A 14,669-nucleotide genomic window follows, 5' to 3' on the forward strand; every position below is an offset into this window, starting at 1 on the left:
ACACACACACACACACACACACACACACACACACACACACACACACACACACACAGAACACACTTACACATGCACACACACGTACCTATGGAGCCTACAAAGGGAGCTGCATGTAAGTTACTCGTATGCGAAGAAGAGCTTGGAATATCAAGCTTGGAATATCAAGCTTGGAATATCAAGCTTGGAATATCAAGCTTGGAATATCAAGCTTGGAATATCAAGCTTGGAATATCAAGCTTGGAATATCAAGGGGAGGGAGGTCCTTTGGGCCAAGTAGTAGACTGCCCGTAAACGGGGGACAATGGCATAAGAAATCCTTCCAGTATTGGTATACGTAGACCAGGACTGTAGCAACGGGATTTCAGGTGGTCCGGCCAAAAATAAAACGGAACCACAGGGTTCTAGCCAAAGGGGAGTAGCCCCCCCCCCCCTCCCGGTGAAAAAGTGCCCCCTACTCATTTTCCGATTATTGAGTGTTTTTTCATGCCATTCAATGAAAAAACGGTCGATAGTCATGTACTCTAGGGTTCATAAAGGCACATTTGTCTGGGGTGTGGTCTGGTGTTCGCCCCGTACGTTGCATTTCGCATTGCAAGACAGTTACTTTGAAAATTGAAAAAATGGGTTACGAGGTAACAGTTTTCCCTGGCTGCCCCCCCCCCCCCCCCTATTATTTTGAACTGGCTAGAACCCTGAACATATTGTTGAAAACCCCGTTTTGCAAGAATTGGGAGGGTCAACTTTTTGGAAATAGGGTCTGGTGGTAGCACCAGGATTGGCCGGACTGGGTGCTATGGCCCTGTGAACCGGTCCTGTATTCAGCCATTGACAGGGTGCTGCGGAGCTGTGAATTGGTCCTGTATTCAGCCGGACCAAGTGCTGCAGCCCTGTGAACTGAACCCTGTATTCAGCCATGGCATACACGCGGGCTAGGTCAGAACTTACTCTGCATTTGCCGTGAAAGCTTGATCCCACACAGGATCCCATATACGGAAAGTTGTAGGCCGTCCTGGGGTCGATTGAGAAAGCAAGACCCAAAAAAGGCCACATCAATTAAATTGAAATGGCAATTCTAATATACATTGAGCCATGGTGTTTTTGTCTTATGTTTGTGAATCCTTCCCGGAAGCAAATGCTGGTTTTTATGCATTCGTGTAATTACTCAGCGTTATTTGCAATAATAATAATAATAAAAATTCTAATATAGACTGAGCTATTTATAAATGACTGTAAAGCAAAGATATTTCTATAAGCGACTTGATACTGATCGTAACAATGTTAAGATAGTGGCAGTTCTCTCGTCACATTCCAACAACCTCTCAATAATCACATTTTACGGTATCTTGCCTGCAGAACATTGCAGATCTTACAGTTCTTTTAGCACTTCCTGGCACATGACCTATCATTTCAGTACCTCTTGGTGCATGACCAAATTAAGCCAATACAAAGGAAGTGAGGGTGATGAGCCGACAACGGAAGGGAGGGGTAAAAAAGAAAGAAAAAAAAGAAAAAAAATGTCGACACAACCACTCACTTGGCATCTGAGTCTACATGGTCTCTACAGTGACCAAAATCCTTGACCGTTCGCCGGTAGTTCATCAGCACGGACATGATCTATCAGTACAGAGCAAGATCAAAAATCACATTGCATGTAGAATGTACTGAGTTGTCTTTGCAATCTGGCTTCCAGTCATGTGATAAGTATGGGACAAATTCCGAAAGACTACCACATTGCCAAGGTACTACATGTCCACAGACTCTACACAGGTAACTCCACACAAACACATGCAGGCATACACACCCGCGCATGCACGCAGACATGTGTGCACACATACACACACACACCTCCGCCACCCCAGCTGCTGCCGCCGCCACCGCCGCCACCACCACCACCGCCATCACCACCAAACCCAACTTTGGACTAACCTGATAAGCTGCTGGGACCATTTTATCAAACGTCACATCTTTGGTGTCGTAATCAATGTACTCAAGACGACCTCCATTGAATACTATAGTGGAGAATAATACCAGAATGAAACCATGGAAGTCATGCATTTTTGATATCTCACAATAATCTTCACACAGCCAGGCATAATCGTAATGGGAGAGACCATTGGTGCGTGTGTGCTGAATAATAATTGTACAATGAGACAACATGTGAAACTTGCTCAACTGTCTTCACTTAAAGGCACTACCAAGCTAGTGTTTTAGCACCGGCTGAACCTCACAACCTAAACCGCAGAACCGTTGGAGATCCACTAGTGTTCCGTATCATTGCTGACAAGGCTGGGAGTCTTTTGTTCATCCCTTGAATGGCTGTTTGTTCGTCAGCTAAGATTGACCAGTATCATGGACTGGCCCTAGCTTTCAGCAAAACACCTCTTCATGCTTGATCCACGCTGGTAAAGCGGTATTTTAAATGTTACATTGATCTTCATAGGCTCGAGGGAAAGATGCAAATGGGAAAGGTCTGAAGAAAACATTGATCGGCTGGCATTGCGTTGGCAGCACGGCATACTGTCAATACTGACTTACTAATATTCCATGGTGCCATGTCTTCATACAGGGGCATCTTGATGAACTGCTCGTAGAGACGCGACTTGACATCAGACAGTAGACCAAGTCTCAACAGGGCGATTAGGGATATGCCTGGGTAAAGTGCGATACAACGAAGTATACAAATAGTTATATCCATACAGCATTGGGTACCCATAGCAAGGAGAGAAACCACCAAGGCCAGCAACACAGAATGAACATGCGCTTCAAGTGGTCCAGTGGGATGAAATCCAACAGCGTGGATGCCGTTCTAGTCCACATCATCGGGGGGGGGGGGGGGGGGGAGATATTCACATAATTATCCCGGATCCGAGTGGGAATGATACAGACGTATCTTTCTGGAGCATGCCATAAAGCACCAGAGTCCAGCTCCATGTTGATATGTTTGCTGAGGAAATGGACAGGACATTGCAAACAACAGCAAAGCAAGCACTGTAGAGTGCATATTCAGAATGTGCTAACCTTCCAGTCGGTCAAACGGTATCACAAAGCCATCCACCTGCCGCTCTAGGTAGATGCGGAAGTGTGTGGCATTGCTCTCACAGTGCTGTGTGTATTTGCGATCATGACCATCTACAGCATAGTCAAAGTGATGATTTACCTGTTGAATAACACACAGCATTCATCACATTCAATGAATTAATGTTGCTCATCCATCTCCACACTGGCTACGGACATCAAGCAAAGGCTTAGGATATGCTTGAGACACCAACTTTGCTTCGGCATGGTGCAAACTCCACGTTTACAAGTACATGTAGTGGCAGGTCCTTCAAAATATATCTAATAAAATCTCTCCTGAAAAAACCCATCACTTGCATAAACTCCTGCATGGATCACAGTGCGTAGGTATTAGAAGAGACCAACATTGTTGTAAACTACTACAACAAGTATAGGCAAGCTGGGGAAAAGAGATGTGGGCTTCTCCCAGTGGTGAGAACAATGAAAGGACTGAGTAAACACTGAGGAAACACTGGGTACTGGGTACAATCTTCGTCTCCTTTAGAATACGAACTACTTTAATCGGCGACATTGTTCCTGCAGCCAGCCAGCATAGGGCTGATTGAATGAATGGGGTAAGCAAAGCAATCATCGCATCCTTGCCAATAGCTTACTGTAGTGGTGAGATTAGCCAGGTTTACGCGGATAAGTTTCCAGCCATAATCTTGATCTTCATTGTAGTATGGCGGGTGGAGAATGTGCGACTCCACACTGCTAAGCGCTGATGATGTGGCACTCTGGAAGGTTCCAATAGTACAGAAGATTACAATAATTACTATGCTCAGGAGTGATTCGATACATATCACACCACAGCGGAAATGATCCCCCGGCAATCAAGTACTTGAAGTACGAGGCCTCGAAGTACGCACTAAAAGAAGTGAACATGTACCGTACCGGTAAATTGCGGCGGTAATCGCCGGGATTCTGCCCCCGGATCGAGGACACAGCCATATCCGCTCAACGCATATTCAATTAGTCATCGCAAACCCCGCTATACACATCATAAGAATGGACTCGGATGGAGAGCCAAGGATCTGCTGCACATGTTTGCTAGCACAAAGTTTGTATGGGATCAAATGGTAATGTGTGTCCACCACTGGTCTAGGATACAAAATTATGATAATAGGTGTGCAATGCGCATTGCATCATAAAGCTGACGTCAACCTGAAATTCTACCGGGGCAGTGCTGATAGTGGAGTTGAACTGTGACGGGGGGGGGGGGGGTACTCTTGATTACACCACCTAGTGAAGGATGAGGGGGTTCATTGAACCTTGTCACAACCAATGCAGGTACAATTTTACTTGACAGGTCATGAAATACAGTTTCTCATCACAAATATACAACGTGAGACACCAAAACTAATGCAATACAAATAATGCTGATTTGCACGAGTTTATGTACTTTGACTTACCTCACCAATCATCCGCAGCTCTGCATTTTCATACGCTGGAGAGGGGTGCTTGGCCAACAGGAATGAGCCCTGGAAATGGAGCAACAAACAATACTCATATTGGCACCGGGCTGGGATAGGTAACCGGACAATATAAGTCAGCACCACTTTCATCACTATTTCTTATATCATCTACATGTACGTGGAGCTCATTGAACCTCGAGGTCTCTAACACCTCCTTCCCCTACGGTCAGAATTGATTATGGCTCGGCTACCTTCACCTTCCCCATTTTACCATCTTGCAGTGATGACCACATGGCCACCAATAAACTGAAGTGACACAGGTCACCTGATTGTGTGAAAGTGCAGGTCCAACACTGAAATAGAGCTTAGAAGCTATAGCAGCCACGTAGCAAGTAAACAGAGAGCAGGGAGTTAGACATACCGATTCACTTGGACCAATGCCACTTGGCACCTCCGGGTAGAATGTTAGAAAGGCAAGAGAAATCATCTGTAATGTTTGAAGCATAAAAAGACGAGATGGGGGAGGGGGGGGGAGAGAGAGAGAGAGAGAGAGAGAGAGAGAGAGAGAGAGAGAGAGAGAGAGAGAGAGAGAGAGAGAGAGAGGGGGGGGGGGAGGAGAGAGAGGGAGATAGAGAAGGAAAAGGAGAAGGAGAAAGAGAAGAAGGAGATAGAGAGAGAGAAAGAGATAGAGAAAAGAGAGACAGATATAGAGAGATAGAGAGAAACAGGCAGACAGAATGATGTGAAGCATTGGGAGCATTGGTATCAAAAGGACAAAGCATACCAACTGTGTGAACCTCACCGTGATCTAAGGATTTATAGGCTAAGCAGTTGATTTAGCATTGCCAAGCTAAGCATTGTCTCATAGGCTCATAATCTAAGATTGGAAAGCATACAGACACTGCTCCGCAACATTACAGAAAAATAGGCAGGCAGCCACATGTGGCGACCTATTGGTCAATGTTCACAGTGGATGCCCGTATTCTGCCTCAAACAACTAATCATGCGGCATGCATTAGTATAAGCTGACCGGTAACAAATTGACGGTAGTTACAATCCACTGACCTTTGCACTTGGTACCTGAACAAACGAGCTGACGCTGGTGGAGAATAGACTTCCTAGCATTTGATTGAAATTCTGCAAAACCCATGAACACACATGGATAGTCCAGGACAACACAGCACTACTACTCAGTCTACATGCATATGTACACTGGATACTGGATACTGACTGGGTATGAAGGCAAAGAGCAGAAGCTAGACAGACAACTCTACCTAGATAGGCACCTTAGAAACGTAAATGACTGTATGGATGACGGTGTGCGTGAACCATGACGTACCACTCTTGTGAACCTTTTAATCATGTCGAGGAAATAGTCGATGCCTGGTGTTGAACAGGGCACAGCGCAAGCCACAGGACAGAACACAGAACACACGTGCACACTGTTATCAGTGAATGAAGAACATGCGGCAATTGCACCCGTCCAACCCAAATTGTTTCCATGGAGATTCGTCACAGAGCCCAAATTGCTGCCATGGTGATTCGTTACAGAGCTGCAATGAAGACCCACTCCTGCTTTGTCTCCCTCTCCCTATCAGTTGATTTGTTTGTTGTCCATCAGTCCCCTAGTTACACTCTGAGAAATTTTTTTCCTTGAAATTAATCCTTGCTGGGGTTTTTTTCATCTAAATGTCCCGCTATTATCTGCAGAGGTGATTTCTTCCCTCGTCGATTTCTTTCCTGCTTTTATACCTCGATATTTAGGTACTTGTTTCCCTTCTTCCCATGCTTCATCTTCCACTCTCCTCTCCCCATTTCCCCATTTTTCTTGCGATATTTATGTGGGAGACTTCCGTGATAAGCATCCATTTGCTTTTGGAGAATCCTTTTAAATAAATACAATACAATACAATACAATACTCTCTCCAACCTTGCAGTGATGTACACATCCAACCTTGCAGTGATGTACACATCCAACCTTGCAGTGATGTACACATCCAACCTTGCAGTGATGTACACATCCAACCTTGCAGTGATGTACACATCCAACCTTGCAGTGATGTACACATCCAACCTTGCAGTGATGTACACATCCAACCTTGCAGTGATGTACACATCCAACCTTGCAGTGATGTACACATCCAACCTTGCAGTGATGTACACATCCAACCTTGCAGTGATGTACACATCCAACCTTGCAGTGATGTACACATCCAACCTTGCAGTGATGTACACATCCAACCTTGCAGTGATGTACACATCCAACCTTGCAGTGATGTACACATCCAACCTTGCAGTGATGTACACATCCAACCTTGCAGTGATGTACACATCCAACCTTGCAGTGATGTACACATCCAACCTTGCAGTGATGTACACATCCAACCTTGCAGTGATGTACACATCCAACCTTGCAGTGATGTACACATCCAACCTTGCAGTGATGTACACATCCAACCTTGCAGTGATGTACACATCCAACCTTGCAGTGATGTACACATCCAACCTTGCAGTGATGTACACATCCAACCTTGCAGTGATGTACACATCCAACCTTGCAGTGATGTACACATCCAACCTTGCAGTGATGTACACATCCAACCTTGCAGTGATGTACACATCCAACCTTGCAGTGATGTACACATCCAACCTTGCAGTGATGTACACATCCAACCTTGCAGTGATGTACACATCCAACCTTGCAGTGATGTACACATCCAACCTTGCAGTGATGTACACATCCAACCTTGCAGTGATGTACACATCCAACCTTGCAGTGATGTACACATCCAACCTTGCAGTGATGTACACATCCAACCTTGCAGTGATGTACACATCCAACCTTGCAGTGATGTACACATCCAACCTTGCAGTGATGTACACATCCAACCTTGCAGTGATGTACACATCCAACCTTGCAGTGATGTACACATCCAACCTTGCAGTGATGTACACATCCAACCTTGCAGTGATGTACACATCCAACCTTGCAGTGATGTACACATCCAACCTTGCAGTGATGTACACATCCAACCTTGCAGTGATGTACACATCCAACCTTGCAGTGATGTACACATCCAACCTTGCAGTGATGTACACATCCAACCTTGCAGTGATGTACACATCCAACCTTGCAGTGATGTACACATCCAACCTTGCAGTGATGTACACATCCAACCTTGCAGTGATGTACACATCCAACCTTGCAGTGATGTACACATCCAACCTTGCAGTGATGTACACATCCAACCTTGCAGTGATGTACACATCCAACCTTGCAGTGATGTACACATCCAACCTTGCAGTGATGTACACATCCAACCTTGCAGTGATGTACACATCCAACCTTGCAGTGATGTACACATCCAACCTTGCAGTGATGTACACATCCAACCTTGCAGTGATGTACACATCCAACCTTGCAGTGATGTACACATCCAACCTTGCAGTGATGTACACATCCAACCTTGCAGTGATGTACACATCCAACCTTGCAGTGATGTACACATCCAACCTTGCAGTGATGTACACATCCAACCTTGCAGTGATGTACACATCCAACCTTGCAGTGATGTACACATCCAACCTTGCAGTGATGTACACATCCAACCTTGCAGTGATGTACACATCCAACCTTGCAGTGATGTACACATCCAACCTTGCAGTGATGTACACATCCAACCTTGCAGTGATGTACACATCCAACCTTGCAGTGATGTACACATCCAACCTTGCAGTGATGTACACATCCAACCTTGCAGTGATGTACACATCCAACCTTGCAGTGATGTACACATCCAACCTTGCAGTGATGTACACATCCAACCTTGCAGTGATGTACACATCCAACCTTGCAGTGATGTACACATCCAACCTTGCAGTGATGTACACATCCAACCTTGCAGTGATGTACACATCCAACCTTGCAGTGATGTACACATCCAACCTTGCAGTGATGTACACATCCAACCTTGCAGTGATGTACACATCCAACCTTGCAGTGATGTACACATCCAACCTTGCAGTGATGTACACATCCAACCTTGCAGTGATGTACACATCCAACCTTGCAGTGATGTACACATCCAACCTTGCAGTGATGTACACATCCAACCTTGCAGTGATGTACACATCCAACCTTGCAGTGATGTACACATCCAACCTTGCAGTGATGTACACATCCAACCTTGCAGTGATGTACACATCCAACCTTGCAGTGATGTACACATCCAACCTTGCAGTGATGTACACATCCAACCTTGCAGTGATGTACACATCCAACCTTGCAGTGATGTACACATCCAACCTTGCAGTGATGTACACATCCAACCTTGCAGTGATGTACACATCCAACCTTGCAGTGATGTACACATCCAACCTTGCAGTGATGTACACATCCAACCTTGCAGTGATGTACACATCCAACCTTGCAGTGATGTACACATCCAACCTTGCAGTGATGTACACATCCAACCTTGCAGTGATGTACACATCCAACCTTGCAGTGATGTACACATCCAACCTTGCAGTGATGTACACATCCAACCTTGCAGTGATGTACACATCCAACCTTGCAGTGATGTACACATCCAACCTTGCAGTGATGTACACATCCAACCTTGCAGTGATGTACACATCCAACCTTGCAGTGATGTACACATTTTTTTTTTTTCGTTCTGTCGTTAAAAAAAACAACACAATTTTATTGAAACAAAGAAAAATGATGGCACCTATGTACAGGGGATGGCCCACGCCTGGTATAAAGTAAACGTAAAAGAGAAAAAAGTAGTACAGTGATGTACACATCCAACCTTGCAGTGATGTACACATCCAACCTTGCAGTGATGTACACATCCAACCTTGCAGTGATGTACACATCCAACCTTGCAGTGATGTACACATCCAACCTTGCAGTGATGTACACATCCAACCTTGCAGTGATGTACACATCCAACCTTGCAGTGATGTACACATCCAACCTTGCAGTGATGTACACATCCAACCTTGCAGTGATGTACACATCCAACCTTGCAGTGATGTACACATCCAACCTTGCAGTGATGTACACATCCAACCTTGCAGTGATGTACACATCCAACCTTGCAGTGATGTACACATCCAACCTTGCAGTGATGTACACATCCAACCTTGCAGTGATGTACACATCCAACCTTGCAGTGATGTACACATCCAACCTTGCAGTGATGTACACATCCAACCTTGCAGTGATGTACACATCCAACCTTGCAGTGATGTACACATCCAACCTTGCAGTGATGTACACATCCAACCTTGCAGTGATGTACACATCCAACCTTGCAGTGATGTACACATCCAACCTTGCAGTGATGTACACATCCAACCTTGCAGTGATGTACACATCCAACCTTGCAGTGATGTACACATCCAACCTTGCAGTGATGTACACATCCAACCTTGCAGTGATGTACACATCCAACCTTGCAGTGATGTACACATCCAACCTTGCAGTGATGTACACATCCAACCTTGCAGTGATGTACACATCCAACCTTGCAGTGATGTACACATCCAACCTTGCAGTGATGTACACATCCAACCTTGCAGTGATGTACACATCCAACCTTGCAGTGATGTACACATCCAACCTTGCAGTGATGTACACATCCAACCTTGCAGTGATGTACACATCCAACCTTGCAGTGATGTACACATCCAACCTTGCAGTGATGTACACATCCAACCTTGCAGTGATGTACACATCCAACCTTGCAGTGATGTACACATCCAACCTTGCAGTGATGTACACATCCAACCTTGCAGTGATGTACACATCCAACCTTGCAGTGATGTACACATCCAACCTTGCAGTGATGTACACATCCAACCTTGCAGTGATGTACACATCCAACCTTGCAGTGATGTACACATCCAACCTTGCAGTGATGTACACATCCAACCTTGCAGTGATGTACACATCCAACCTTGCAGTGATGTACACATCCAACCTTGCAGTGATGTACACATCCAACCTTGCAGTGATGTACACATCCAACCTTGCAGTGATGTACACATCCAACCTTGCAGTGATGTACACATCCAACCTTGCAGTGATGTACACATCCAACCTTGCAGTGATGTACACATCCAACCTTGCAGTGATGTACACATCCAACCTTGCAGTGATGTACACATCCAACCTTGCAGTGATGTACACATCCAACCTTGCAGTGATGTACACATCCAACCTTGCAGTGATGTACACATCCAACCTTGCAGTGATGTACACATCCAACCTTGCAGTGATGTACACATCCAACCTTGCAGTGATGTACACATCCAACCTTGCAGTGATGTACACATCCAACCTTGCAGTGATGTACACATCCAACCTTGCAGTGATGTACACATCCAACCTTGCAGTGATGTACACATCCAACCTTGCAGTGATGTACACATCCAACCTTGCAGTGATGTACACATCCAACCTTGCAGTGATGTACACATCCAACCTTGCAGTGATGTACACATCCAACCTTGCAGTGATGTACACATCCAACCTTGCAGTGATGTACACATCCAACCTTGCAGTGATGTACACATCCAACCTTGCAGTGATGTACACATCCAACCTTGCAGTGATGTACACATCCAACCTTGCAGTGATGTACACATTTTTTTTTTTTCGTTCTGTCGTTAAAAAAAACAACACAATTTTATTGAAACAAAGAAAAATGATGGCACCTATGTACAGGGGATGGCCCACGCCTGGTATAAAGTAAACGTAAAAGAGAAAAAAGTAGTACAGTGATGTACACATCCAACCTTGCAGTGATGTACACATCCAACCTTGCAGTGATGTACACATCCAACCTTGCAGTGATGTACACATCCAACCTTGCAGTGATGTACACATCCAACCTTGCAGTGATGTACACATCCAACCTTGCAGTGATGTACACATCCAACCTTGCAGTGATGTACACATCCAACCTTGCAGTGATGTACACATCCAACCTTGCAGTGATGTACACATCCAACCTTGCAGTGATGTACACATCCAACCTTGCAGTGATGTACACATCCAACCTTGCAGTGATGTACACATCCAACCTTGCAGTGATGTACACATCCAACCTTGCAGTGATGTACACATCCAACCTTGCAGTGATGTACACATCCAACCTTGCAGTGATGTACACATCCAACCTTGCAGTGATGTACACATCCAACCTTGCAGTGATGTACACATCCAACCTTGCAGTGATGTACACATCCAACCTTGCAGTGATGTACACATCCAACCTTGCAGTGATGTACACATCCAACCTTGCAGTGATGTACACATCCAACCTTGCAGTGATGTACACATCCAACCTTGCAGTGATGTACACATCCAACCTTGCAGTGATGTACACATCCAACCTTGCAGTGATGTACACATCCAACCTTGCAGTGATGTACACATCCAACCTTGCAGTGATGTACACATCCAACCTTGCAGTGATGTACACATCCAACCTTGCAGTGATGTACACATCCAACCTTGCAGTGATGTACACATCCAACCTTGCAGTGATGTACACATCCAACCTTGCAGTGATGTACACATCCAACCTTGCAGTGATGTACACATCCAACCTTGCAGTGATGTACACATCCAACCTTGCAGTGATGTACACATCCAACCTTGCAGTGATGTACACATCCAACCTTGCAGTGATGTACACATCCAACCTTGCAGTGATGTACACATCCAACCTTGCAGTGATGTACACATCCAACCTTGCAGTGATGTACACATCCAACCTTGCAGTGATGTACACATCCAACCTTGCAGTGATGTACACATCCAACCTTGCAGTGATGTACACATCCAACCTTGCAGTGATGTACACATCCAACCTTGCAGTGATGTACACATCCAACCTTGCAGTGATGTACACATCCAACCTTGCAGTGATGTACACATCCAACCTTGCAGTGATGTACACATCCAACCTTGCAGTGATGTACACATCCAACCTTGCAGTGATGTACACATCCAACCTTGCAGTGATGTACACATCCAACCTTGCAGTGATGTACACATCCAACCTTGCAGTGATGTACACATCCAACCTTGCAGTGATGTACACATCCAACCTTGCAGTGATGTACACATCCAACCTTGCAGTGATGTACACATCCAACCTTGCAGTGATGTACACATCCAACCTTGCAGTGATGTACACATCCAACCTTGCAGTGATGTACACATCCAACCTTGCAGTGATGTACACATCCAACCTTGCAGTGATGTACACATCCAACCTTGCAGTGATGTACACATCCAACCTTGCAGTGATGTACACATTTTTTTTTTTCGTTCTGTCGTTAAAAAAAACAACACAATTTTATTGAAACAAAGAAAAATGATGGCACCTATGTACAGGGGATGGCCCACGCCTGGTATAAAGTAAACGTAAAAGAGAAAAAAGTAGTACAGTGATGTACACATCCAACCTTGCAGTGATGTACACATCCAACCTTGCAGTGATGTACACATCCAACCTTGCAGTGATGTACACATCCAACCTTGCAGTGATGTACACATCCAACCTTGCAGTGATGTACACATCCAACCTTGCAGTGATGTACACATCCAACCTTGCAGTGATGTACACATCCAACCTTGCAGTGATGTACACATCCAACCTTGCAGTGATGTACACATCCAACCTTGCAGTGATGTACACATCCAACCTTGCAGTGATGTACACATCCAACCTTGCAGTGATGTACACAGGACTGTTAACTTACCAATCATCTGGTAGCGCATCATATCAGGACTCTCCAGGAGTTTACGCAGTAAGTTCTGGTCACTCTCGATTGAACCAATCACCATGTTTGTGATCTTCAACTCCTGCACATTGAAATGTCAGCAAAGAATGATTGATGGTTGTGCAATGACATGATGCAGTGTCCATGTCACATGCGACATCAGCTAATAGCTCTTACTCGAGTAGTCACAGTGCACTCACATCTGGAGTTTTAGCATACAGGGAGGTGTAGTATACAGGGAGGTGCAGTACACAGGGAATTGTAGCATACAGGGAATTGTAGTATACAGGAAGTTGACACGAGATCACAGCACCCAAAACAATGTGCGTGTCGTCCTCCTTTGTCCTATGACTCCCTGATTTACATAACATTATTCAACGATATAGTCATGCATTGCTTACATCCAAGCGCTTCTGTTGCTTGAAGGCCGTCTTCATCGATGCCTCCAGAGAAATGAAAGTGCTGTTACGGTACGCCGCAGCTAGTTCAGTGGTAGCATTTGCTAAACACAAACAAGGAACACAGAACTACTGAAACATTGGATCCGAGCCAGTCCAGAGGCATTCTGGTACAAACATCCAGAGAAGAACAAAACAATGTGTCTGTCTCCCTTGTAGATTCATGCCAATTATTGGTAACCGGGGGAATACCCAAGGCAGATAGGGGAATACCCAGCAGGCAGATCATAGAGTACATCACAATGACCCACATAACTGTGCATGTATACCCTCTGTCTGAAGACGGTACTAAAAAGGGCAAAGGTACATCTTGAAGTCTGTGTGTATGCACTGTATGTGCATTTGTGTGTATGTGTGAGTGCGTATGTGTATGTGCGAGTGCGGGTATCCCTTGTCGGCTGCCGTACGGTTCGTCGCCGTCTAAGCATCTGCTGCATGGAACCCGTAAACGATGGAAGGACACAGTGATGTCCGACTTGGTAGCTGTCGGTGTCCCTCTGGAGCAGCTTGGTACCATTGTCCAGGATTGGCAGGGATGACGGGTCGCGCTCTGTCAGGTTCTGCCTGAGCATACCGACAACCCGTTGATAAGCAGGCAGTAGGATTCCATCAAATCCATCAGCTTCAGCTCTACCAGTGAAAGGTTCTTTCCCTCCACCACGGGCTGCCATGTACTATACACAAACGGTGCACTTGACTTGCGGTGGCTTGCATTGATACCCTATCAACTAACCCAGATCTTTCCAGGATCGGTACGTTTCCGAGAACTTGTGATATGCTAAGCTTACCAAGTCCACTGCCGTACTCGAGGAAAGACCAGTTCTTCCGCTTGTCGACATTCTCTCGAAGTAGCTTTACCAGAGCCTGACAAAAGCACACAGATTACTACTGTCAGTGTCTTGCATATGCAGCAGTGGCTAAGATGCTTTGGCCCTACGAT

The 14,669-nt window shown here is 45.3% G+C and overlaps 1 protein-coding gene across 2 annotated transcripts in view; it reads right to left on the reverse strand.

Moving 5' to 3' along the window:
* LOC135805873 (uncharacterized) overlaps positions 1 to 14,669 on the reverse strand; it is a 60,746-nt gene that overhangs the window by 11,819 nt on the left and 34,258 nt on the right. For both annotated transcript variants that reach the window (XM_065319993.1, XM_065319992.1), the window contains exons 22-34: positions 14,518 to 14,593; positions 13,673 to 13,773; positions 13,251 to 13,353; positions 5,809 to 5,852; positions 5,535 to 5,606; positions 4,891 to 4,956; positions 4,467 to 4,535; positions 3,669 to 3,791; positions 3,019 to 3,157; positions 2,536 to 2,649; positions 1,927 to 2,009; positions 1,535 to 1,614; positions 946 to 1,009 (exon numbers count right to left, since the gene is read on the reverse strand). In XM_065319993.1, coding sequence (XP_065176065.1) covers positions 946 to 1,009; positions 1,535 to 1,614; positions 1,927 to 2,009; positions 2,536 to 2,649; positions 3,019 to 3,157; positions 3,669 to 3,791; positions 4,467 to 4,535; positions 4,891 to 4,956; positions 5,535 to 5,606; positions 5,809 to 5,852; positions 13,251 to 13,353; positions 13,673 to 13,773; positions 14,518 to 14,593 — 1,134 coding nt within the window. The remainder of the gene's footprint in view (positions 1 to 945; positions 1,010 to 1,534; positions 1,615 to 1,926; positions 2,010 to 2,535; positions 2,650 to 3,018; positions 3,158 to 3,668; positions 3,792 to 4,466; positions 4,536 to 4,890; positions 4,957 to 5,534; positions 5,607 to 5,808; positions 5,853 to 13,250; positions 13,354 to 13,672; positions 13,774 to 14,517; positions 14,594 to 14,669) is intronic.

Source organism: Sycon ciliatum, chromosome 1 (genome assembly GCF_964019385.1).
Source record: "Sycon ciliatum chromosome 1, ocSycCili1.1, whole genome shotgun sequence".
Classification (NCBI taxonomy): Eukaryota; Metazoa; Porifera; class Calcarea; order Leucosolenida; family Sycettidae; genus Sycon; species Sycon ciliatum.